We start from the raw sequence: 24,050 nt of genomic DNA, 5'->3' as shown, positions 1-24,050 counted from the left end.
ATATCGAAATAAATGTTTTTTTTTACTGTGTTGCTAAACATAGTAAAAAAATTTACATAAAATTATTTAAATTTTTTAAAAGATTTACATAATAAAAAAATTTTGCACTATTATTTGTTAAAAATATGCAATTAAAATAAAATGTCTTTAATAGAGAAACTTAAATATAACATGTTCCAAAATTCACTGTATAGAAAATTTTGCATAGAAAACAGTAGCTGACTTGGCATACTTAGCACATTCATTTCTAATATAATGCACTTTATGAGAGAGAGAGAGAGAAAGAGAGAGAGAGAGGGGGAGAGAGAGAGAGGGGGGGAGAGGGAGAGAGTGAAAGAGAGATCTATTATTTATTAGTTTTGAAATACTTTTCATAATCCGATTTATAAAACTTAAGCGTAATAAGTATATCACTTAATAATTCTCTGTAATCTACCTTTTAATAAAAATAACAATTATTTTCTCAATCTCGTAATTTATAATAGTGTAATTAAAAAATTTGTAATATAATTGAATTAAAATATAACTTTGCGACAAATTTGAATTAATGTTCCGTTATTTTGTATTATCATTATAATATATTAATATTAATGATAAAGTGTATAAGTATAATAATTTATAATTGCATGAATTTTAATTAACAACATCTCTTAATATAATATTACACATATGTATATATACGTGTATATGTATTTATACGTATACAATACATTTAAATGCAAAATTACGATATTTTTATATCAAACATCTTATACTTGTTTATAATACGATATTGAATGAACATTCGCATCAACAAGATATAGGGTATTTCCACCATCACAGACAATATATAAGAGCAAAAATAACTAATCACAATATATCCCACACCCGTAACCATCTGAAAACAAAAATTAAAAAGGAATAAATACATTTTCCTAATCTATTTCTTACGTTAGAATTTTAAATGTTCGTGTGTTTACTATAAATAAAAATTCAAAGTGAACTGTTGTTTCACTGCTTAAATAAATCGATCGTATGATGACAGGATGTAAAAGATAAGCGCAATACGTGAGTCTGCTAAATGGAACCCAGATTTTAAATGATAGGGACCGAGTAATAATGTCTGTAACAAAAGTAAGCGTATATTATTATTAAAACATGTTTCTAAATTGAAACACTAATTGAAAAATGATACGTCACTCTTACTACGACAATATGCCAATTTAATATAATATAATTATATATTAATAAATAAACAAACCTCCGGGGTTATGAAAAGACATTATTATAATTAATGCTATAGGTATTGCCCAAAACACTTTGTACAGCGCAACATAAACTGCAGTAGCCAAAACGGACATGTGTCTCCCATAAAGATTAAATACAAAAACATAGCAAGCGCTAGCAAGACACCAACACGAAATTATAATTTCCTGAAATATATATTGAATTATTATAAAATGTTTCTATTTATTTGTTTTTACATTTTTAATTAATTTATAAAAAAAAAATTAGTAAGTTATAATTTATACAATTTACGAATATTTCAATAATTATATTCTTTGCCAGAGGAAATCAATAAAATATTAAAATGTTTGAATACATTTATAAAATTTATTTAAAACAATAGAAAACGTTATTTTGCAATATTATCAAAGAAACGATAATTATTCATATTTTCGAATTATTTAAAATCTGTTCGTCAAATCGAAAACCTCATAAAAAAGTAATGTATGCATGATTGAAAGACTAATCAAAAACATTTTTTTCTGATATAAATTTTATTAAGCGCTGAACCAAGTGCATTAAAAAGCAAATGAAGTATATCAATGAATGACGTGCTTATAGATTTTCTATCGTTATTTTAATCAATTTTTATAAATGCATTTCGGATATTAACTAATCCTTATAATTCTTATTGAACTTATATGTTGAACTATAAAAATAGAAATAATACTTTACCTTTTTCAAGATCAAATTATTCTTTGTTTTTGTTAAAATGTAACCCGTAATTATTCCAATAACATATGGACTTATTCTGAACCATGGTAAGAAGTAAAAAACATCTCTAAACTCTTTTGAACGTTCATTGAATCTATAACAATAAAAAGACCGTTTTCTTAATTAATTCTTATAAACAAAATATGTCGATAACTTACGTTTGAAATGGTACAATTTCATAAACGTAAGAAGTATAACCACTAAGAATAATTGAGCCAATTAAAAATGCACCCAATATCGTAACAGCGGTGTAGAAATATCTGAAATTCGTAATATGTACGTATTTGAGAATTTATTCGATGAACATATTAGACTTTTATCAATAGCTTGTTTACTTACGTAGTCGACAAAATCAACAATGTCATAGCAATTACATATAATTGCATATCATTAGCTATATACCAGCTCCAACTCATGCACTGTATACAAATTTTAGAATAAGAATTTTAATGTCTCCCAATAAATTTTTAACCTGATATTAATTAAGCGTGTTCATACCATTGCATCAAGACCAAAAAAATTATTTATGTATAGAAGATTTCTCCACCAATACTTAGCGCAAGTTTCGTGTGATCTTTCGCTTATATAAAATTGGGACGTCTTATCAAACCAAACCGAGCTTAATTGAAATATACCTAACACCATCATGTAAGCCGGTGTCAGTCTTAAAAATAAAATGGTAATTATAGCAAGAATTTTATTACAATTACTATATTATTTTTTCTTGTTGCTCATATTAGCGTAACGAAGATCATACCGAATAAATCTTTTTATTATATGAACAAATAATTCAATTAACTTTTCTCTACAATTAGTCGACTCAATCTGTCTTTTGTTCATTTTACTCATCAAATATATATAAGTCACTAAACATCCGCTTAAAAGAAAATAAAAGTCGATTGATACAATTCTAATACCAACTATATAATTGTTAAGATGGTAAAACTGTCTCCTCCACACCCATATTTTATTGTCTGTATACACAAAGTAATTTTCATTATACATAAAAAATAAAAACCTAGAGATCCATTCAAATGTGTTTTTAATTACTTACCAATAAAATCCATTGCATAAACAGCTGTATGAGACATGATTATGCAACACATGCCTAAAAATCTTACGCCATGGAGGGCGGATATTGCACCAGTATCTAATTTTGTGCGAAATATCTCTTTCGTATTTGTATAAATGGAGAAACATATTAAGATTCCTCCAATTATATTTTCATGATATGAAGACAAATTTACTTCCATATTTATATCCTTGGATACATGTTTCACATCTGAATCATAATTCTGAATCTTTAGTAGTACATTAAGAAATCAAAATGCTTTTCGATTAAGTAAAAATAATATTAAATGAAACTATTTATACAAATAAATTATATGTATACAAAATTACAGCTACACAAGAATTTTATATTATTGGTTATTACTAAAACAATTAAAATTGTTGATTTAAAATCTATTAAACAATTTGAATAAGAAAAAAGATGCATCTGATTTGTTGAAGACGAAAAATGAAGCGTATTAAAACTCCAAATGGTTTATTGAAATGAAAAGTATTTTTAGAGGTTTTGAATATAATGCTTACTGCCATTATTTGTTGCATTTTCCTTCATATGTTTTTGATGAACGAATATATCATATAACGTTCCAATTGTTATCATAAAAAAAGTAAATGCCAAGGTTATACTGCAAATAAAATATTTTTGTATTAATTCTTTATCACCCTCTTATTAATTTATATAGGCATTTTACTTATATTGGATTTATTAAGTCTTTGAACTTTTTGAAAATTAGAGAAAGGTCGTCGATATCATCATTTGTTTATAGAACCTATGCGTTTCACGGGTTATCTCCGTGTCCAGATCTATTAGAATGTCAACATTTTATGAATTACAGTTCACTTTATCAGAGCAAGGAGCAGCCTGATACTCAAAAGAAATTCGTAAGTATCGTAAGAATTTTATTTTCGCATTTGTAGAATTTTTTTCTAGTCGATTTTATGCATATTTGGCTGATTTTATATAGATCATGGTTTTATCAATATTAAGAAAACACAATGATTAGTTTCCGAAAAATAAGAGTGTGTCTCATTAAACTGTGTCAATATCGGTGATTTTTCTCTACTAATTCTGACTTGAAATTTAATAAAAATTATTTGAAATATTGCGTCTCTCTGTTTTATAATCTTATTATTGTGAAATATTGTTATTTATATTTTTCTCGAGACATACCCGACTAGAAGTAACGCATTGCTGGATAGCCATTCATTCTCATCTTTTAGATTTTTAACCTGGATTAATTGGAAATCCACGGAATAAAGATCATCAATTAAAGTAATTTTATCATGAAATACTCTTTCCAAAATAAGAACTAGTTCATTTATAGTGCACGATGCTGGTAAACAAAGTCCGAGCGAAATCACGTTCTAAAATAAATTTTCTATTTATATTTAAATATTCAACGTAATTTGTTAAAACATATTCTTACTACATGAAGATCTCATAAACTTACTTCATTAAATACATTTACGTAATATTTAAGAGTACTATTATGTCTCAGATGAGCAACAAAGTAATTTATTTCGAATGGCGGAAACTCCTTATGCGGATCACGATACAGCGTAATATTTGATATTTTCTGCTCTGCGATTTGTAAAGGAGCCGTATTTATCGTATCGAGACACTGACTACGACTACCGAGCCAATAAGTATTACCATAAAGAAAACCTGATTCAAATCCGCCACTGGAATCTAACACTAAAAGATAAAAATTACATCGTTACTATTTACACAAAATCAATATGTACTAATTTTACTACTATTACTCAATCCTTTAATATTTATATTAATTATACAGAAGAGTATCAAACAAAGATTCTTGTACATTTTGCATTATTGAAATTTTTAGATACCTATTAATATTGTCTTAATATATCAATTATATGCTCTTGTTTTATAAAATCATATTCTATAAAAATGAATATAGATAGATGATAATGATGCAAAAAAGTTATGTAATCTTGAGAAACAATATTTATGTTACATTTTACAAAGAAATTCTTAAAAACTAAGCAAAAAGTAGTGAAATATTATAATATTTATTATATGAAATTGTAACATCATTAATTTGTAATTTTTTTACATTTTACTTTTTTTTACAGGTCATATATGTGTATATCTTTTTTTTGACAAGCGTTATACTAGTATTACATTAATTCAAATTAGATTTCACTTAAATTAATTTAAATATTTGCAGTTGAACTATTAAATATAGATTAAACGCTAATGAGATTGCCTATTAATTAATTTTCATGTCCTTAGATAGATGTGTTTTATTTATGATTACTATAATTATATTACTATTATCCTAATTTGTATATACCTTTCAAGCTCCATGGTATTCGTTGATCAACAGCATTTCGGAAGTTCTGTAATTCCTTTCCGCATTTTGTCGAGCTGATAAGATCAGTTTTCGAAGCAATGACATAAGCAGGCAGTGTCTGAACACGAGTAATTTTATGAGTATATGCAGAGACACAAAACAACGCAGTTAGGTTTGTCAAGATACATAAAATAAACACAAATTGCCGTTGCATTATAATGCTTTAATCTGCAAGAATCACTTTTATTTTTTCATTTTAGACAAATATCTATGTACAACAATCATAAAATCACTTTTAAAATGCAGAAGAGCAAAACAGTTTTATAACAAAATTTTTTACTGCACAAGTGTGTAACTTTTTTGTAAGTGTATAACTATTAACCCTCAACCTGCACAACTGTCAAAATATGTGATGACAGCGGAGAAGAGATGAAACCACAATAAACTTAGATAGATTCGAGTATCGATTTAATATGTCTTTTTCAGTAGATCATATTGGCTTTATTTCTAGTCTCCTCTTTTCTCTCTACAAATAAATATTTTTTATTAATAAAATTAAATAATATTCATTCATATAACGAAGAAGTACGTGAATAAAATGTCTCAAGACTGTAACGTGAATACACACAATAAAAATATCCAGTTTTGTAATTTGAACGCCGAAATAATTTTCAGTCTTGAAACGCAATCATACACAGAACTAGGGCAATAACATCACAAATTAAATTGACCAGCAATTTAATAATATTGTTATTAATAAGCATTTTAGAAAGCTATAAATAACTTGATGTTAATAAACATTTTTGCTAAAAAACTATATATAATTTATTGCAAAAAAATATTACCTTAACCATGATTTGAATTTGGATCTACTTCCTACATTTCATGACATGTGTCTTAAAAAATATGTAAAAATATTCTCACAATAAGTAAATAGAAAAAGATGTATTATTATTTATATTAATCACTCTAGCGAAAAATTACGTACATGTCACACTGGGTATACGATATCCATGACACTTTTTAAGTCCTCACTATTTCAAAGTCCTTGTACGACTAAGCTCGTGCTTTGCACCACAAATAGAGCAAACCTAGGCTCAATGGTTTTTTTTTACTTGTTACTATAGGCAGTCTTTATAATTATAGTTAATGTATTGATGTTTACTACTACATATATGTACTACTTATAAAATAACTAGGTTTTATGTCAGTTAATTAACAACAAAAAATTAATTAAAAGTATATATCGAGTATGCATGTTTATTATACATATATATACATTGCATATCTTCTTATTTTAAATAGAAATAATAGTCTTCTCTTATAAATTTTTTGTTTAATTTAATATTTTCTTAGAACCTATCTCATATAATATATTATCATACATTTAACCATTCCATATTTGCAACAATTCACGAGTATATGACATCCGCGAATGAGGAACGTCGATTGTATAATGGTAATATACAATATGTCCTAAAATTCATTCAAAATAATACAACGAAAAAGTTTTCAAAAAAATAAGTTTATTTTAAGCAGTAGTTTTCAAGATAATAAAGAGTTTAAATATAACCAATTATAGATTACGTTTAAACGGTCGTTAATATATACTATTGCACACACACGCACGACTCATGAACAGGTAGCCATCTAGACATAGTCTGTAATTAGCTTTATACTTTTATATTAAAAAAAGTACTGTTTATAATATAAATATATATATATGTATATATATAAAATACTTATATATATATATAATTATTAAATAATAATATTGAAAAAATAAATGAATAAAATAATAAAGAAAGAATTTATCAATGTATGTTTCGGTTTAATTAAAGGCTCAAGAGAATTAAAGAATAAATGTATAAGATTAAAAAATTATAATTATTGTAATAAAATAATGACCCGTACATATGTCACTTGATTGAATCAACTATTCAATTTTGTTAATATATATGCATCTCTTATTGATACTGTCAATAATCTTATTGATACCGTTAATAATCAAGTAGCGATATAATTCCGATAAATTATAAAATTATTTTTTAATCACGTTATGATTATTTGTTGACAATATCCATCAATTTCAAAACAAATATTACATACGGTATCATTACTGCGGGCACATTCTTTTATTTAGTATTTATAAGCGCGTATAGTAGGTGTGTTAAACCGATGACTCATAAACAGGTGGCTGATTAACCGTAATCTATAATTTGCTAATATTAAACATATATGTATGTCTAAAATTACTTTTCAGAATGAGAAACGATGATGTTCTTATAACTTATTTTTTTGAAAACTTTCTTGCTATGATATTTTGACTTGCGAATTGTAGGCACCCTCATCTATATACTCTATATTAGATATGTATATAAAACCAAAGCTGAATAGTAAATATATATTTCAGCAGATATTACCTTTCATTAGTGACCTGAGGAAGACTTTTGATCGTATAAATTATTGAAAGTGATAAAAAAATAAGTAGATAATTGTATTGTTAACGTAAATTATCTATTTTAAATCTATTTTAATAAAAGCACGTCTATTTACTTTATCAAGTAAATAATAATTATATTGTCTTCATTCTTGTGGATGCTCTTCATGTCTTCATATTTTGCACACAAAAGTATAATTCAACACAGTTAAAGAAAATCCAAAATTCGGAAAGTGCGGGGCTGTAAAAATTATACTTTTTTTTATTTTCTGAAATATAAGTGAAGTTATATAATTAGCACAAACCTATATAATTAGCACAATCAAACACAATGAAATTATAAAATTCAAAAAGTGCGGCGCTAACTTCACACCATGCATAAAAGTGTCTAAAGGTTCTCGATGTAGGTAAAAATGTTGACGTGTTACCTACATTACCATCCCATGTTATTCCATAACCAGCGTTTCTTATCAAAGGAGAAGAAGAAAAAAGAGAAGAAATGCGATATCATTTCGTAAGAGGCGCTGATTGTTGATCAGCAGATAGCAGTGCAAACCAGATGCAATGATGGAGACTGTTGAGATTTTCAAAACAGTATTGGAGCAGACAGAATGACGTTGTCTTACAGTTACATGCCGGATTATTTTTCCCTGACGGATATTTTGTGTACAGAAGAACGAATATCGTGCAAAGTAGAAGTTACGCTACCTCGCTTAGGTAAGCTTATTAAAATTTTATTACATCTTTTCTCTCTATTAAAACAGACTTGTTTATTAGTCTTAAATGTAACGTTATAATAACAAAAAGACAAGCGGAATTGTACTTCTTTTATTGACAAGCGGAGCATTTCTGCATAATACAGTTATTAATTAAGATTTTAACTTGAAATTATAATTAAAGTTGCAATAAAATTATCAATTGATTTTTCCTAGACAGATATTTTATTCCTTATGTTAATGTCATTTAGTGTGTAAAAAAATAGGAATTTATTCTTGTATGATTGTTTTACATTATTGTGCAGAATTTTTACAATAATATAGTTATTAATTAAGCTTTTAACTTCTAATTATAATGAAAGTTGCAACAAAATTTAACAGTTGATTTTATTCTAAACATCAGATACTTTATTCCTTATGTTATATTTGTTTTGCATAGAAAATAGGAGTTTGTTTTTGTACATATGATCATTTTACATTGTATTGTATTATGCATATATAGGTTTTCTGGATCTATCCTCTGAGTCAGAGGATCTAAAACCAGGTGCGAAGTTAGAACTTCCATTGTGGTTAGCGCAACCACTAAATAAAGTAAGAGAATCGATAGTCAGTGTAGACATTCCCAAAACATACAAGGAGGGCTACAGGTTCGTACTAGTTTATATTTACGTAGTAGAATTAATTTCTGTTAAGGAAAATTTTGTAACAGTTTGCTTCTCGTATTTATTGTAGAGAAATTTTATTAGCAGATGCTTGTACTGTTGTACTGAATAAATGGAATCCATATTATTACGAACTGGGAATATGTTTGAGGAAATTCAACAATCGTGATTGTGAAATGATAATTGACAGTTTGCTATTAGTAAGTGATATTAACTTTAAGCTATTCATTAATTCATATTCATTGTTTAACTGTTCTGTGTTTTTTAGACTTTCAGATCGCGATTTAGATTGATTATGGACTGGGCACAAAATCCTGTTTCTGATCCTATGCAAAACAGCTTACTGCCAAGATTAGAGAGAGACTTGTTTCTCACAGGCAGGAAGGCCAAGTTGCAATTAAACGAATGGTTAAGAAAAGGTTCATGCATTATTGAAACTTCACAGAGCGCCGTAAATCTTAAAAAACGAAAACGAATGGATTATGAATTGGATTAAAAAGTGCACTGCATACGATATATGTATATATGATAAAACAAATGTAAAGTACTATAATTATATACTTGTGCGATATAATTTTTTATACGAGTGATTGATATAATAAATGCGATTGTAATATTAAATAAAATTTATTGTTTTATACATTAAAATTACATATCCCTTTATTTAAAGATACAAATATATATCTGTGTAACTTATTACTTATTAAATAACAAATAAAAATTTTATTTATATATATATAATATATACATACGTATCTCGTATGGAATCAGTCACATTTGAACTGTCAACAATATATAATCATACAACAAAAGGTAATATCTATTTCACAACCCATGACTAAAAATTGTTAAAATATCTTAGACATATGCAATGAAACACTAATATATGCTACATTTTCCAGTGGAATATCATTTTATTAACAATGAAATCACGCGCTTTTTCTTGCACTAATTTATATCTTACATTAAACATTAATATTTATTAAACTCTTCGTACAAAAATATAAAATATGTTTGCCGAACTAATTACAATATATACTTATATTAAAATATGTCTTTTATATAGTACTATGTGTTGTGAAACTTTGTTTATAGATATATATATGTATATATGTTTGACACTGAATACATGTCATGAGAAACCATACAGAATATAATGTATGAAATATCGCATATTCATAAAATTATTCCAACAAGCAAAAGTCAAATTAGTTTAATTTATATAAACAAAGAAAAAATACAGTTGCAAATAAAATTATTTGCAAATTTTGATTATCTAATGCATATATATGTTGCATAATTTTTTTTAGATCAGGATTGTTCTTAATAGCTTTTCAAATCGGGTGCTTTCGAAAATGGAACCGATTCGTGAAATTTGCACGAAAATTTTTTCTCATAGTTCACAATTGTTCTCGCATAACTATAACTTCGTAAAAATTATAACTCAAATCATCATGCAATCGATGCATGTTTATACAATAGACGTGTATTTGTATTACTCATAATATCTCTGTACTCATTATACTTCTCTATTTCGTTAACTTTACTTGTTATCCGATTATTATGCTATTGCTTTCTATCCGGCCATATAGGTATGTCAGCATTGACATTTTAAAATGAGACTAAAGACTAACACCGCGATAAGGGGTGCTTTCCAATAAGCGACTCAATACAACACGGTGATCGTGTTATCCTTGTTTAACATTGGCGAACAACAAGGATGTAATGATGCACTGTGTCATATATGTCTCTTGTTCGAAGGCACCCAAGATGCACTAGCCATTTTTTTTTTATTAGGTACGGCCGTCATGCCAGCTTTACCGCTCGACATTCGCATACACAAAATGGCTAACACCTGTGCACTCCTCATCACTACTACTACTAACGGTAAATTGCATTGCAATGGCGCACTTTTCATTTTGCAGAGGACCCGCATTCGATGATTACGTTAGCGCGTCCAATCAATTATATTTAGACTATCTATAACGTTTGCATCGATACCACTATACTTGGAATGTTATACATATTATTATAGGTTGTTGCATCATGCTATTTACATTACATCACGAACTACAACGCTGTTCATCCAATTCGGACTGAACAGAATAGTAGAAAAAAATATATATATTTCTCGTTACATCAATGCTTGATGTTTCCTATTATTTCCGTCTATTTAACTCGATTTGCAGACTTAATTGTATGTATAAAAATATAATAATCGGATATGATCTTACTTTCTATTCTCTAAATTAGGGTTTGAAACCGATCTTATTTCGGTGAATTCAAGTTCCAATATCATAAGACACAGAAAATCGATCTTTATTAATATTAATTTCATAATAAAAATGCTGCATCAATTATGATAAAGCTAGGAATCCTTCGATTCTTTTTGCATACTTTTTGCAAACAGGAACCCATCACAATTGCATCGGTTTCAGTCCCTGCTCTAAATTAAATCCATTAGTCGCTAATGATCGAGATAGCATGGAACATTTTAGCAATGTTGCAATTACATTTTGTCGCATTTTAACGCGAGCATCTGATGTAACAGATAATTCTGCATTAGATTTGTAACCTTTCCACAGACAAAAATTTGATGCTTTGATAAAGCCGTTTCAGCATACTTGGCTGATTGGGAATGTTCAATGCTATCTAGGGATTATTATTGTCAATTGCACGATTATTATTGCGATACACGTGTTATCCTCGTTTTCTAGCTTTTTAGAAACGACCCGAATACTGTCGTGACAGTAGTAGTAGCAAGTAAAATAGTGGTAAGACACGATTTTAGATCGCTTATCGCATTCATCTTGATCAGCGATCAATCGTTATCTATACAAGTGAGCAGGCTTTGGCTAATCATGAACCACAACTAGAAATCGTGATCACTGCCGCGCCGTTAAATTATAATCGTATAAATCTGGATATTTTCGCGCTAACTCCTCTCACATGTTGCACAACATATATCGATCTTTCGTCTCTTTTTCTCACTTCATCTTATTTTTCGGATCAACAATCACATTTGATTCGACTAACATAATACGAGCTGTTTTGTTAATTGAGCAACAATTTTTGAGCAGAACGTCGTTGGCTATCCAACAGTGAGCTCAGTTCCCCAAGCTAGTCAGAAGCTGGTCTCAGGCTCGAGGCTGGGCTCCTGCTTGAAGTATCTGAAGTCCTGATTCGGCGTGAGATCCCTCAGAATCATGACGGGCATCTGATCGGTTTGCGGGCTCAAGTCATCAGTGTTCGCCGGCGTCAAAGGGCTGCTGGGGCTCTCGTTACTGCTCATGTAACTGCCCGGCGCGGTGTTCGAGATCGGTAATGGGGTAGCAGTGCCGTTCATCTCCGACGTGGTACCGCCTAGGAATATTTCCTGAAGTAGATTATCGATGTGTGCTACCCCGAACAGCCTAACGAATTGGATCTGCTCGACCATCTGCCATGAGATCGACTGCAGAGCTGGTAACATCAACAAGATATCGCCGAAGTGACCTGGTAGATCGCAGCGGTGATCGCTGATGTGATTCTCGAGCTTTATCTGGATGTTGTGACGCAGCTCTCGGACCGTCTTCTGATCGCTCAGTCCTTTCGCGTCTGCAAAATGGGGAATATATAAAGAAGAAGTTTAATCGTTAATAAATATATGGTTGCTAACTCTTTGGTTTTCGGTTGGAAACTTTAGCTTTTTAAAGGAATCTCCGATTCTCCAGTTGACGGAAAAAATCTCCAGCTAACCGCTCAAAATTTTAATGATCCTTTTTCTTTTATGATGTGCGCGTCCATTTTCTCCGATTTGGAAAAGAAATCTTCAGCAGGGAGATCAAATAATAACGATCTTTTTTTTTCTTTTGAAGAATGCATTACAAATAACAATTTTGTATATTAGTAGCAATCGATCTTCGACAGGAGAATTGGCGATTTTTAGTGGAACATAATCGGAAAGTGACAAACGTGATCAAGAGTTTAATCGCCACGATTCTCAACTTTGAATCGTGTTAATTATAAATTAACGCAATATCTGAATGAAGATATCATGATGCAATATTAAATTAATCGGTTTATTAAATATCGATACATCAACGTGAGTTGGGATACGCAATTTTTTCTTTCTGTATCATTGATATTTATAAATAAGCAATGATTTGCGTCGTTTATGAAAGCCTGGTGAAACCGCGAGGCGTAATTGCCTCAACGAGACCGAATTGACCGCAAGAACGTAGAGATTATGGTGAACGAATCGTATTCGATCTACATTAACAGCACGCATTTATTGCATCTATTGGTAATGTTTTCTATTCCGCGTCGCGAATCGCGATCATCAAATTGTCGCGTGATGATCTTTCGAATTTATAAACGGGACTCACTCGGGTCAAAGAACACGATAGCTTTGAGAAAAGCGAACTCCGTGTCGTCGATCTTGATTTTCTGAAACGGTTTCACCAGCTCGTCCATCACCCTGATGCCCACCTTGCTGATGTCCAGATTGTCCTGCTGGTTGCTTCCTTCTACAAATTGCAACGATATTACTGATAGACGCGATTACACCGTTGTTCCTTCATTTATCCCATAGAAACTGAGTCCGGTATAGAACAAAAAGAGGAAAAAAGAATACCTGCGCCTTGCAGATATTAATTGTAAGTCGGTGCAAAAGATTCGTTCCTCCGTTAAATTTCATAATAAAAATAAATAAAGATCTTATTTTTTAAATTTCTTGTGTGAAAGAGAATTGAAAAATTAAAAATTTTTTTTCCTGGACAAAAAAAGAGCTACGACTTTGCTGTAAATTTATTTTTGATCTTATATTTGATAAATATGGATGGATAAATTCTTAAGGATTTTCTGCACCAACTTAAGGTATCGCCAAACCAAACATTGATGTTCATGCATCGACATGCATTTTAAAGTGACATACTCAACACACGAATTCCGGACTCAGTCAACCACCTAAGCCCCATAATCGTGCAACGAAAACAGACGAAACATATAGTTAATAAAATAATAAACTATCAGCGCGTTGCGATTCATTATTATGTTATAAAGTAAGCACAAATTTTATGAATTAGGACTACGAATGTAGCTGAGAAAATTACAGACTCGGGTAAATTCGATTCTTCGAATATTAAGATTCGATAATTTATTCAAATACTCGTTTATTGCAGATACTTGTGTACTCTTGAGTAATTAATTATTCAGATCAACAAATCTGGATCTTATTTACAATTTCAGTTTAAATTTATTGTCAGCGCGAAGTTGAAATTTAATTGTCGACAAAATGATAAGATTTGCTTACTCGCGCATTTATCGTAATTAAAAAGTCATTTCGAAGTCAATGAGTCGCTTTGCGCATGACCCCCAACATCAAACCTCCTTCCATTAAGTAAAGTTAATAACAAAGAGACATAACATTCCGTCCGAAAATGTTTTACATTGCAAAATACGATTAGCTCAGTTAGATGATGTTCCTTTTATCGGTCGCATAATACGACACAATACACTTGTTCTCGTAATACAATAAATTGCTAAATTTTGAACGAAAAAAGAATATTGCATTACGAGAACCGTCTGCGTTTCGTAAAGTTATTCCGACTTATAGAAATTAGATTGATACATCATGATGATTACATGGAAGTACGATTTTGCTGAAATATATGATATCTAAATATTTGGCATATAGATATAAAAATAATTTTGTTAGGCTATTAAAATAATTGCATAGGAATCTCAAGTGCGATGAGCAAGATCACAAAAAATTTTGACGTTCTAGCAGCTAGTTTAAAAGCGTCCTACATAATTATTTTGATGCTCCGCCAAAATTATTTTCAAACCTGTCTGTATTTAAATTTTTAGATACTTCTCAGCAAAACTTCTCTCTGTAGGATTAACAATCAAATGTCAATGTAAAAAAGTTTCAGGGGTTTAAGTAAAATTAATTCCCATTCAATGATTTCGTGCTTCTTATTCAGTACAAAAACGCATAAGGCGGTTAGAATTATGTGTATATATTTATAACATATTACGTAAATGTATAAAACTTACACTAATATGGAAACATAATCAAACACCGATATAATCGCAACATAATCTCGAATTTGGCATATTTGGGAAGGAAATAGAGGAAAACGGTAGAGAAATTTTATATTCACGAGTTATTTTTATATTTCGCGACTCACCAAATAGATCCGATATGCGAGGAAAGACCTACGTGTTTACGATAAAATATTAAAATATCATGAAATATTATGAAATTGGCGCGTCTTACGTATTTATTGAGAAGGGAACTATTTATAGACGAACGAAAGCAATCGCTAGCTTTCTAGCTGTGTTTTTCATTCGAGAAACTCTTCTCCTTCTCTAATGGATGAAATCACTGGATAAAATTGATATGTGGTTATATGGTTTTATTACGGGATCATGATGAAACGGGATATAACGTTTTGAAGAAAGCGTCGCATCATGTAAGCGCTCGGCTATTGAATAAATTGTGGCAACACATATACATGAACGACGAAATTACGTAAGCCAAAAGGTGAAGGTCGCCGTCGAATCGGCTGTTTAGAAGAAGAGACTCTTTCAAGTGTACACAACTCTTGGAAAAAAAATGCTAAAAAAACACGCAAAAAGACGCTCTAATATTGACGACTTTTGTCAACGGCAGTCAAGATATCTTCGCTCGCTTGATAAGAAACCACATATTCATGCTGTTGGAACGTTTCCAATACGTTCTACATGTGCGGGAAATGCTGCTTATATGTATATTTACTGTACAGATCAATCTTTTCAAACCTTGCTTATTAAAAAAGAGCAAAAGACAAATCCTTTGTTTCATCCATTTATTTTGATTTAATATAAGATATGACTTAATAAGAATTTATGGTGCATTTTATCGAGAGAGAAAAAATTAATCTATTTTAACTTATAAAATGTAATTCAATTTAGCTGTAATGAAAAAATAACAATCTTAAATGTCTTTGCCATTGCAGTAGACTCTTATAAAATCGTTCTCTTTCTATTTATTATTTCTCGTTTGAACGTTTTGCATTTATATTAATTTCTGTGTTTTGCAGATGGTATGCATAAAGAGCTTGGAATCGTTTACGTAACGCACGCCATGAAAACACTGGTCAAGATTTGCTTAATTTTCACCTCTCGTATTTGCTTTCATCAAAAAAAGAACATTATCAATCACAGAAAATTCTTAAGCGTATCCCCCATTTCGCCCCCATACGCACACGTTCTGTTGTTATGTATTTAATATCATTATTTAGCGAAGCCAAAACGTGGCACAAAATGTTAGCAATAAGCCTGAACGGAGCGTAGGTTGATGTCGAACGTACTTATGAAACTTTGTCAATATGCATTCATGTGTCTTGACAATCTGAGACTAAGAGATGGACGTCTGAAAATTCTAAGCGGCTCCTAAAGCATCAATATTATTGTACAATATTTAATATTTTCTAATACTATTGAATGACTGAAGGCTATATTATGCTTCCAGACTGTTTGTTTTGAAATGTACAAAGAGGGCATTAATAATATTGTACAAAATAATTGTACAATAATATTGAGCATTTAAAAATCACTTAAGGAGTCGCGTTCGACGAGTCACCTTCTCTTTTCAAAAATACGTACTCAAGATATTTTTCAGGTATACATATTTTACACGCGTTGGAATTTTCGCTTGACACCGCTCGCTCTGCTCGGAGAAGAAAAACTTTAAGACCAACAAAAACCGTGACACCCATAGTAAATCTGTAAATTCTACGTACCAGGACAATTCCTCATAATGATGCAATCGTTGCCGAGCAATAGCACGTCTGTGAAGTTTCTACTACGTCTAGCCACTCCCAGCAACAGGTGCTCGCCCGCGTGGGCCCTAAGCAAGGCTACTTGGTCATCCAGTGATAGCGCTTTGAATTCGTCGAAGCATTTGGCCCATTCGATCAGGATCAATAGTTGTTCCCTCATGCTATCGCACACGTCGTTTATTCCAGCTATTCGTTTCGTGCTGAGATCAATTTCGCCGTTCGGACTGTCTGGCTGCTGAAGCTGTATGAATTGAAAGTATTGTTTTATTAACATATTTCCATATTAATGCAATATTTTGCAAGAACTTTTATTGTGCATTTTCTCGCTTCTGATATCATAATCATAGTAGTGATGAATGAACAGAAACCTTAACGTAAAAAGAACGAAAAAATATTACTTCTTTTTTTCTTATGTAATAATAATTAATCATAATAAATAATTTACAGCGTTAATTTTAAGCGTTAAAAAAGAATGTTTAAAAAATTACATTCTTTGGGTAAACGTATTTAACTATAAGCTTGTAAGATATGATAATTTCATTTTATTACTGTTCCATTTTCAAAATAAGAAATGAAGCAGTTCGATCGTCGTCGGATTTAAGAACTCAATAAATTTTATAACGCTCGTTTGACGAATGATAACAAGAACTGCTAAGTGCATGATATTCATGGAAATAAACGCAGCGACGGTTAAACAATGCGCCGAATTTTTATGCGTTAACGAATGGCAATATAAATATTTAATTTGACTAGGGGTCAAGTCACTCACCTCTAACCCGCCAACATGCTTGCTGAGCATTTCGGCGCGTGCATCCGCCTTTACCACGTCCTCTTTCGACGGGCCCTTATTCTTATCAGGCGGATCTTCGTTGCTAGGTCGCCGACAACTTATCCGGTCCCTTTCGTTTTGTACGGCTGTGAAAATTACCAGGAATTTTTAATATAAGCTACTTACTCGTCGAGCAGAAAAGCAAAGAAAATGTAACTGTAAAAGTTAGTTCCGCATAAAAAAAAGTTCTCAAAAGAATCGAGTGGTCTTTCTCACACATATTAAGGGAGAGAGGGAACACCGGAGTGATGGGTCGAAAAATAAGTTGTCTTTAGCATGTAATTGTGCTGCTAATAATTTACTTTAACAATTTGGTACGAACTAAAAATTTACATTTTAAATATTTTTTAAAAATAAATTAAAAATATTAATTTCTAGTTGATATATAATACAATAAAAAAACGTCTTGAACTTTACAATTGATATGATTCCTTGATTTTTAGGTATTTGAAATAAATGATTTTGGTCTCATTTTAATCTTAAATGATGTCGCTATCGTTCTAAAGTTATGATTAGATTTTCAATGAAACTTTAATGACCGCCATTTTGTTGAAAATTGTTTTAAAATTGTTTCAAATGCCTATGAATCGGACGAAATTGGCGTCCTTAAATATCCTGCAGGCATGCCTTTTGAAAGCAAAATTTCGCAGTGCGCGACAAACGACTTTGCAAAATCAAACTCACCCTCTTTCTTCATGCCGGCTCTGAAGCATTTTCGTAATCGACAGTACCTGCATTGATTTCGCTTGTCCCTGTCAATCGGGCACTTCCTTTGAAATCTGTATAAAAAAAAAAGAGAGACGATATTTCAAGGAATCAAGCTTCGCTACATCATGACTTGCTTTGCAACTCGAGGTTGCTAAAATACGTGTCGGATAACATCGATTTATCGCTAAAATATTATAATACAAGCATACCTGCATGTGTACTGATGATTCTTTCTGACAGATCGGCGGAAGAAACCCTTACAGCCATCGCAAGATGCAGCGCCGTAATGCTTTCCCGTGGCGCGATCGCTACATATGGCGCATGTTTGTGAAAGAGCGGCGTTGACTCCTGGACCGGGAAGAGCCAGGACAGGACCACCCGCTGCACCTGCTCCCATGCCCATATCTGCGTCTGCAACATGAAACAAACAAATATTCATTTTCTTCTTGACATGGTACATGTTGAGCGACGTCTTTATTTTTTTCAGGGGCGAGGAAGCGATTAACACTAGCAATAGATCACACACAAATCCTTGTTTTAAATTTTAGAACATTTTAGTTGTAAATTATTTTTAAAACCGAAAATTTTTGAAAAATTTTAAAGTTGCAGATATTTGGAATTTCTGAAAATGTAAGGAAAATTTTTTCTTACGGCTACACGAATATGTATGTTAAAACAATCACAATTCTTAAAAATAAAATTGTTATCTGTGTCTGCATAAAAAAAAGCAACTCAAGATAAGAAAATGTAAAGTCTTAGGAAATATATATTTCAAAAATGTTTAAGTTTTCCCCGAAATATTCAAGAGTTTTTAGATTTTCAATAATTTTTCAGTTTCGAATAGTATTCAAAATGTTCAAAATTTTTTGTCATAAAATAACTCAATATATGTCATTATTAATTTAATTAAAGTTAATATATTACCATTATTAATATTATAATCGTAATATTATTTCACTAACATATCATTATATTAATGTATAATATATTAAATATTAATTTGAATAAAATTAGCGTACATCAGTCGTACATAAATAAATTTCGGTATTGAAATATAAAATCACAAATATAATCACAGTATCTTGTCCCACAGTACAATTGATAGAAATTGATGTCTTCTTTTATACATAATGTGCACAAAAGAAAATAAAATGATATTAAAATTATTAACATTATGATATTAAATCGAAGAATATATTAAATATTAAAAATTATGCTTTGCGACAATGATGTTGTGCCATATTTAATGAATTATTGTGATGCGAATAATTCTAGATTTTAATAATATGCATATATACTACCGCCGATACTGGGTCAGTAGGGGTTAATTATGCAAATCGCCGCGAACCTTGAGAAAATGCATACAACGATAATGTCATGTAAGTGATAAAACGCGTAGCGAATGTTTAATTAATTCAAAGCTAGGATTGATTCTTACATGAAATGTAAAAATAAGCATTTGAGAGTCTTCCTTTGATAGAGAGTGATCCTTTCCAAATAATTCGATAAATAAAAATACACATAAAAATTGTTTAAATAGTTTGAACTGTTTCGAATTATTTAAAATAAAAAATTCTTGAAAGTTTCAGAAACATCCAAAAAAATTTTTCCTGAAAAATATCCATCCATATGTCAAATATATATCGGTTCCAAAATATTGAAAATCCTTAAAAGATAAAATTAATACTAATATTATTTACGTATAACATTATTGTTGAATACATAAAATGGAAAATGTATTGAGATAAATTATGTAAAAATTATATTATAAAAGAAAAAATATATCTTCAAAATTTCAAGAGACTTTCAGCGTGTTTGAAATATTCAAGACTTTCAGAAATCTTTTGGTTTTGAAAATATTTTAAAAAAGATTGTCATCACATATTCGATGTGCCTTCAGTCAATTACAACAAATATATACACTCAATATTTGCTTCGTATGTTTACAAAATTTTTCACACTGTAAATCCTATTCATATACGATGTTAAATAAAAATTTATGATATCAAATTTTGCTTAATTCTAATAACATCTTCTAGTAATATCATCATGTAGACCGAGTGGTGCAAAAATTTATCCAAGCTGTTTCAAGACAACTTTTTTGTCTTATTAAGAATGTAAATATAAATATAAAAGATATTAATATTGCTTAAAATTATTTACATTTATTATTAATTATTGTATTTATTACAAAAGATAATTCTAATAGATAAATCTTGATGATGAGAAATAATGCGAGAAATAATATTGCGATGATGAAAGATAACATTATAATGAAACTTTAAGTATGTCAGTTGTGATGAAATATTAAAAATTTACAAAAGATAAATAATTGAGTATGTGAAAGGAAAATATTTTCATAAACAATTTAACGAATGCAACCGCTTAATTGTCATTCTTTTCAATTATAATTAGGTCATTACATATACAATTTCAGGTTGGAAAAGTTAGTGAGACGCTTTTATAAAATAAATATTATATATTAAAATATGACCGATTATATATAAAATATATTATAAATGTGTAATATTTTTTTCAAATTTTTATCTTTCAATAATTTTATAGTTAAATCTTTTTGGCCATTTCTCACATTTAAAAAATTTTTATATTTGATCGATATCCTATGGAATTAACAACTTGTTTCTATTAGAATTTCATGAATCACCATGATTCGAAGATAAATACATATTGTTAAATTTATTGTTAATTGGATTCTTACAATTTTCAAAGAATCGTTGACGTAACATCGACATATCATGTGAAGAATTTAATATATACTTCACCGCGTGAACGTTTTAATTCTTACTTTTAATTAATTCTCGTGCGTGCCTTCAAGGAATACCGGAGATATAGATATCGTGCAAAAGACGTAGATTCGAGGCCTTGAAATAGTTTATAATGTGCGATATAATAGAGTTAATTGATACGTGATATTATTTTGCTCCTTATCTCTTCCCTCTTGTTGTAAAACTTATAATCCGCGGTTTCTTCTTCTTTATTGCTCAATTTGCAAAATATGCCAGATTTATTTATAATTGTGAGAAATATTTGCTTCTATATAATGCCAAACGAAAGGAAATTCTCAATGTGAGATCAACCAGATTAAAAATTGCGATACCGATCCTCCCTCCTTCCTTTTAATAATTTCCGAGATATGTATTGTTGAATGTGCAGCGTAGATGTTATTTAGTTATTTTCCATATAAAAGAAAACATATATCATAAAAACACCGAATAGTTCTTAAAGTTTTAAATCTGTTCTATATGACTTTATACTTTTCTTCAGATGATAATTACCACGAAGTAATCTCTTACTTCGTAAATAATCTCTTACTTGATCGTGATAATTACATAATTGTCTATATATTTGAATATGAAATCTGATATAGCAATATTTAAATAGCAGGATATTTGAAGCTAAGATCATATCAATGATAATGTCAAATGAGAACAATTTTTATTACGACTCCATTTCTGTTTGAGCGTTACGTGTGAAAATCATGTCGCTATTATCGTCATTAATGCAATGGCTTATGGAAATTCCTGATCTTATCGGATGGATCTAATCTCGGAAAAGGCAAAAAATAACGGAAGTTAGATAAATTTATTTCGATTTTTTGCCATTACAAAATTGTGCCCCCGATCGTATCTTTGTTTTCGAAAAAACGTAACTTGTTAAAGACGTCTTTAGATAACGCTATATTAAAAAAATGACAGCAAAAACAGCATACGTGTTTTCGAATGAGATTATAAAGGTGCAAGCAAATATAAATTAAAGAAATATTGACCTGTAAAAATAGCACGAATAATTATATTAATAAATTATAAAAATTTATTAAAAAAAAAGAATCGGATCGAAATTAAAAAATATTGATATTTATTTTCATATAAATATACTTCACTATATATATCGAAAGTCACATTACTTGCTTGTATCACAATTTTTTGTTCATATATTTGTAGAAATTGCCTGTTCTGACGTTCTGAGTTTATTTCATTTCCAGGAAAAAAATAGTGCATTTCAGCTGTCACTACACTTCTAATATTCATTTCTATCAATGTTAGATTAACTTTAAATTGAATTTCATCATAGACATAATAAGAGTAGACTGTGCATTCATTGAAATTGTCATTAACAGTTTAGAAAGAATGAGATAGCTTGAAGCCTATTACTTTCTATGTCTAAAATATCGAATTAAATAGAAATGCTGAGAATTGAAGAGACATGTTGATATGTTCAATTCTTTCTAGAGCATATCAGCTAATTGTAAGACAGGGAATGCGTAGTCTATTTCTATTATTTTTTTCTAGTTTTAAAAATTAGAAAAAGATAAATAAAATAAAGCAAAACTACAGTAAATATACATTGATAGAAATGGATATCAGAGCGTGTTATCATGTCGCGCGACAGATTTTCTTTGCTCGTAATTCTGACGATCTCCGAGCACGATAGAAATACAGAACAGAGTTTTCGAAATCGTTTACGCAACAATTATTTATCGATTTATTAAACACATTTCCACAGCCTCGCGAGGGAAGGTAAGAAAACAGCGATATTACGTATTATAAGCTAATAGAGGGTAATTACAATTCGCGGTGAATGATTATTTGAGTAGAAATGGTACATGAAAAAACCACTTATATATATTGTAATACAATGTAGCACGTGTCGCTCAAATTATCGTCAAACACATGACGGATTATGCGTTAAATTTTTTTTGAACGTAATAGCTCACATTCACGTCGGATATTTAGCGTTAAATATGGCTGTACAATTCTTTTCTAAGAAATCCATTACGATAAAGTTCAACGCAATCAATGAACTTAGGTAAACCTTACTAATTTATTCTATTAAACAAGAAATTACTCAATACTGTTACCTACTTAATATATATTAGTCAGTATGTGTAATCTTCTATTAAATCATTTAAAATAATTCAAAAAAAGGTCGACAGCAACTTCAAAAGAGGAATATTCAAAGGAACTTCGTTCAATAAAATTTGCGAGTGGCGACACTACTAATGTCCAAATTTAGAAATAAAAGAATTCACGATTCCTCTTGCTCTAAAAGCTCTTTTCATGTATTCAAGGATGAAAATTTCAGTATTTTACGGCTTACAGAAATGTAAATCTACCAAGATTTATTTTAAAGTACAAAAGAATCCAGTACAACGTGAATATCATAAATTAACGTAGTTACAGAATAAACTATGTAGACTGTGTCTCGTAAAAAAGAACAGATAAAAGACAATTCAAAATAAAGATGTTCAAATATAAATATCTATTTTTTTCCTTTGAGTTGATCAATTTTTCGTCTAGAATGTTTGTTGCAATAAATTGGGTTGCAGTTTTATTTTTTTATAAAAGATTTGTTCGCATTGCATACTCCAACATGCTCCAATATGCTCCTACATAGTTCCTACTCCAACGCGCTCGTTGAAGTTAGTAGGAGCTATGATAAGAGCATGTTGGAGCATGTTGGAGTATGAGATGAAACAAATACGAAGTCATTTTCTTCA

The 24,050-nt window shown here is 29.9% G+C and overlaps 3 protein-coding genes across 10 annotated transcripts in view; 1 reads left to right on the top strand and 2 right to left on the bottom strand.

Moving 5' to 3' along the window:
* Nucleotides 1-724: 724 nt before the first annotated feature.
* Nucleotides 725-5,814, bottom strand: LOC108730582 (nose resistant to fluoxetine protein 6). The gene is made up of 13 exons (XM_018460358.1): nt 5,370-5,814; nt 4,500-4,744; nt 4,220-4,413; nt 3,574-3,674; nt 3,035-3,262; nt 2,738-2,954; nt 2,479-2,644; nt 2,320-2,399; nt 2,139-2,240; nt 1,942-2,074; nt 1,241-1,412; nt 960-1,102; nt 725-877 (listed from the first exon to the last, which is right to left on the bottom strand). The coding sequence occupies exons 1-13, from the start codon at nt 5,581-5,583 to the stop codon at nt 725-727; spliced, it is 2,148 nt and encodes a 715-aa protein (XP_018315860.1). The 5' UTR covers nt 5,584-5,814.
* A 2,567-nt stretch (nt 5,815-8,381) lies between these two features.
* Nucleotides 8,382-9,696, top strand: Psf3 (DNA replication complex GINS protein PSF3). The gene is made up of 4 exons (XM_018460403.1): nt 8,382-8,526; nt 9,028-9,172; nt 9,258-9,387; nt 9,456-9,696. Exons 1-4 carry the CDS (start codon nt 8,421-8,423, stop codon nt 9,681-9,683), a joined length of 609 nt encoding a protein of 202 aa, XP_018315905.1. The 5' UTR covers nt 8,382-8,420; the 3' UTR covers nt 9,684-9,696.
* Nucleotides 9,697-11,314: 1,618 nt separating this feature from the next.
* Hnf4 (Hepatocyte nuclear factor 4) overlaps nt 11,315-24,050 on the bottom strand; it is a 38,111-nt gene continuing 25,375 nt past the window's right edge. For 7 of the 8 annotated variants that reach the window (XM_018460451.1, XM_018460452.1, XM_018460453.1 and 4 more), the window contains 6 exons: nt 18,742-18,943; nt 18,509-18,603; nt 17,765-17,910; nt 16,957-17,236; nt 13,555-13,716; nt 11,315-12,784 (listed from right to left, as the gene is read on the bottom strand). In XM_018460451.1, coding sequence (XP_018315953.1) covers nt 12,312-12,784; nt 13,555-13,716; nt 16,957-17,236; nt 17,765-17,910; nt 18,509-18,603; nt 18,742-18,943 — 1,358 coding nt within the window. In that variant the 3' untranslated portion in view covers nt 11,315-12,311. The remainder of the gene's footprint in view (nt 12,785-13,554; nt 13,717-16,956; nt 17,237-17,764; nt 17,911-18,508; nt 18,604-18,741; nt 18,944-24,050) is intronic. The other variant, XM_018460454.1, reaches the window with a different exon arrangement.

This window comes from Mycetomoellerius zeteki, unplaced genomic scaffold (genome assembly GCF_001594055.1).
Source record: "Mycetomoellerius zeteki isolate Tzet28-1 unplaced genomic scaffold, Tzet1.0 scaffold94, whole genome shotgun sequence".
NCBI lineage: Eukaryota > Metazoa > Arthropoda > Insecta > Hymenoptera > Formicidae > Mycetomoellerius > Mycetomoellerius zeteki.
Note: the sequence above shows the minus strand (reverse complement) of the source record. Positions and strands in the feature narration are given on the sequence as shown.

Excerpts from the sequence above, each read along its gene's own strand:
- LOC108730582 (XM_018460358.1), bottom strand. The coding sequence starts at position 5,583 with ATGCAACGGCAATTTGTGTTTATTTTATGTATCTTGACAAACCTAACT. Across the intron at positions 2,241-2,319 it reads TTGTTGATTTTGTCGACTAC|ATATTTCTACACCGCTGTTA; the intron begins GTAAGTAAACAA and ends TACGAATTTCAG. Across the intron at positions 2,075-2,138 it reads GAAATTGTACCATTTCAAAC|ATTCAATGAACGTTCAAAAG; the intron begins GTAAGTTATCGA and ends TTATTGTTATAG.
- Psf3 (XM_018460403.1), top strand. The coding sequence starts at position 8,421 with ATGACGTTGTCTTACAGTTACATGCCGGATTATTTTTCCCTGACGGAT. Across the intron at positions 8,527-9,027 it reads AGTTACGCTACCTCGCTTAG|GTTTTCTGGATCTATCCTCT; the intron begins GTAAGCTTATTA and ends ATGCATATATAG. Across the intron at positions 9,388-9,455 it reads TAATTGACAGTTTGCTATTA|ACTTTCAGATCGCGATTTAG; the intron begins GTAAGTGATATT and ends TGTGTTTTTTAG.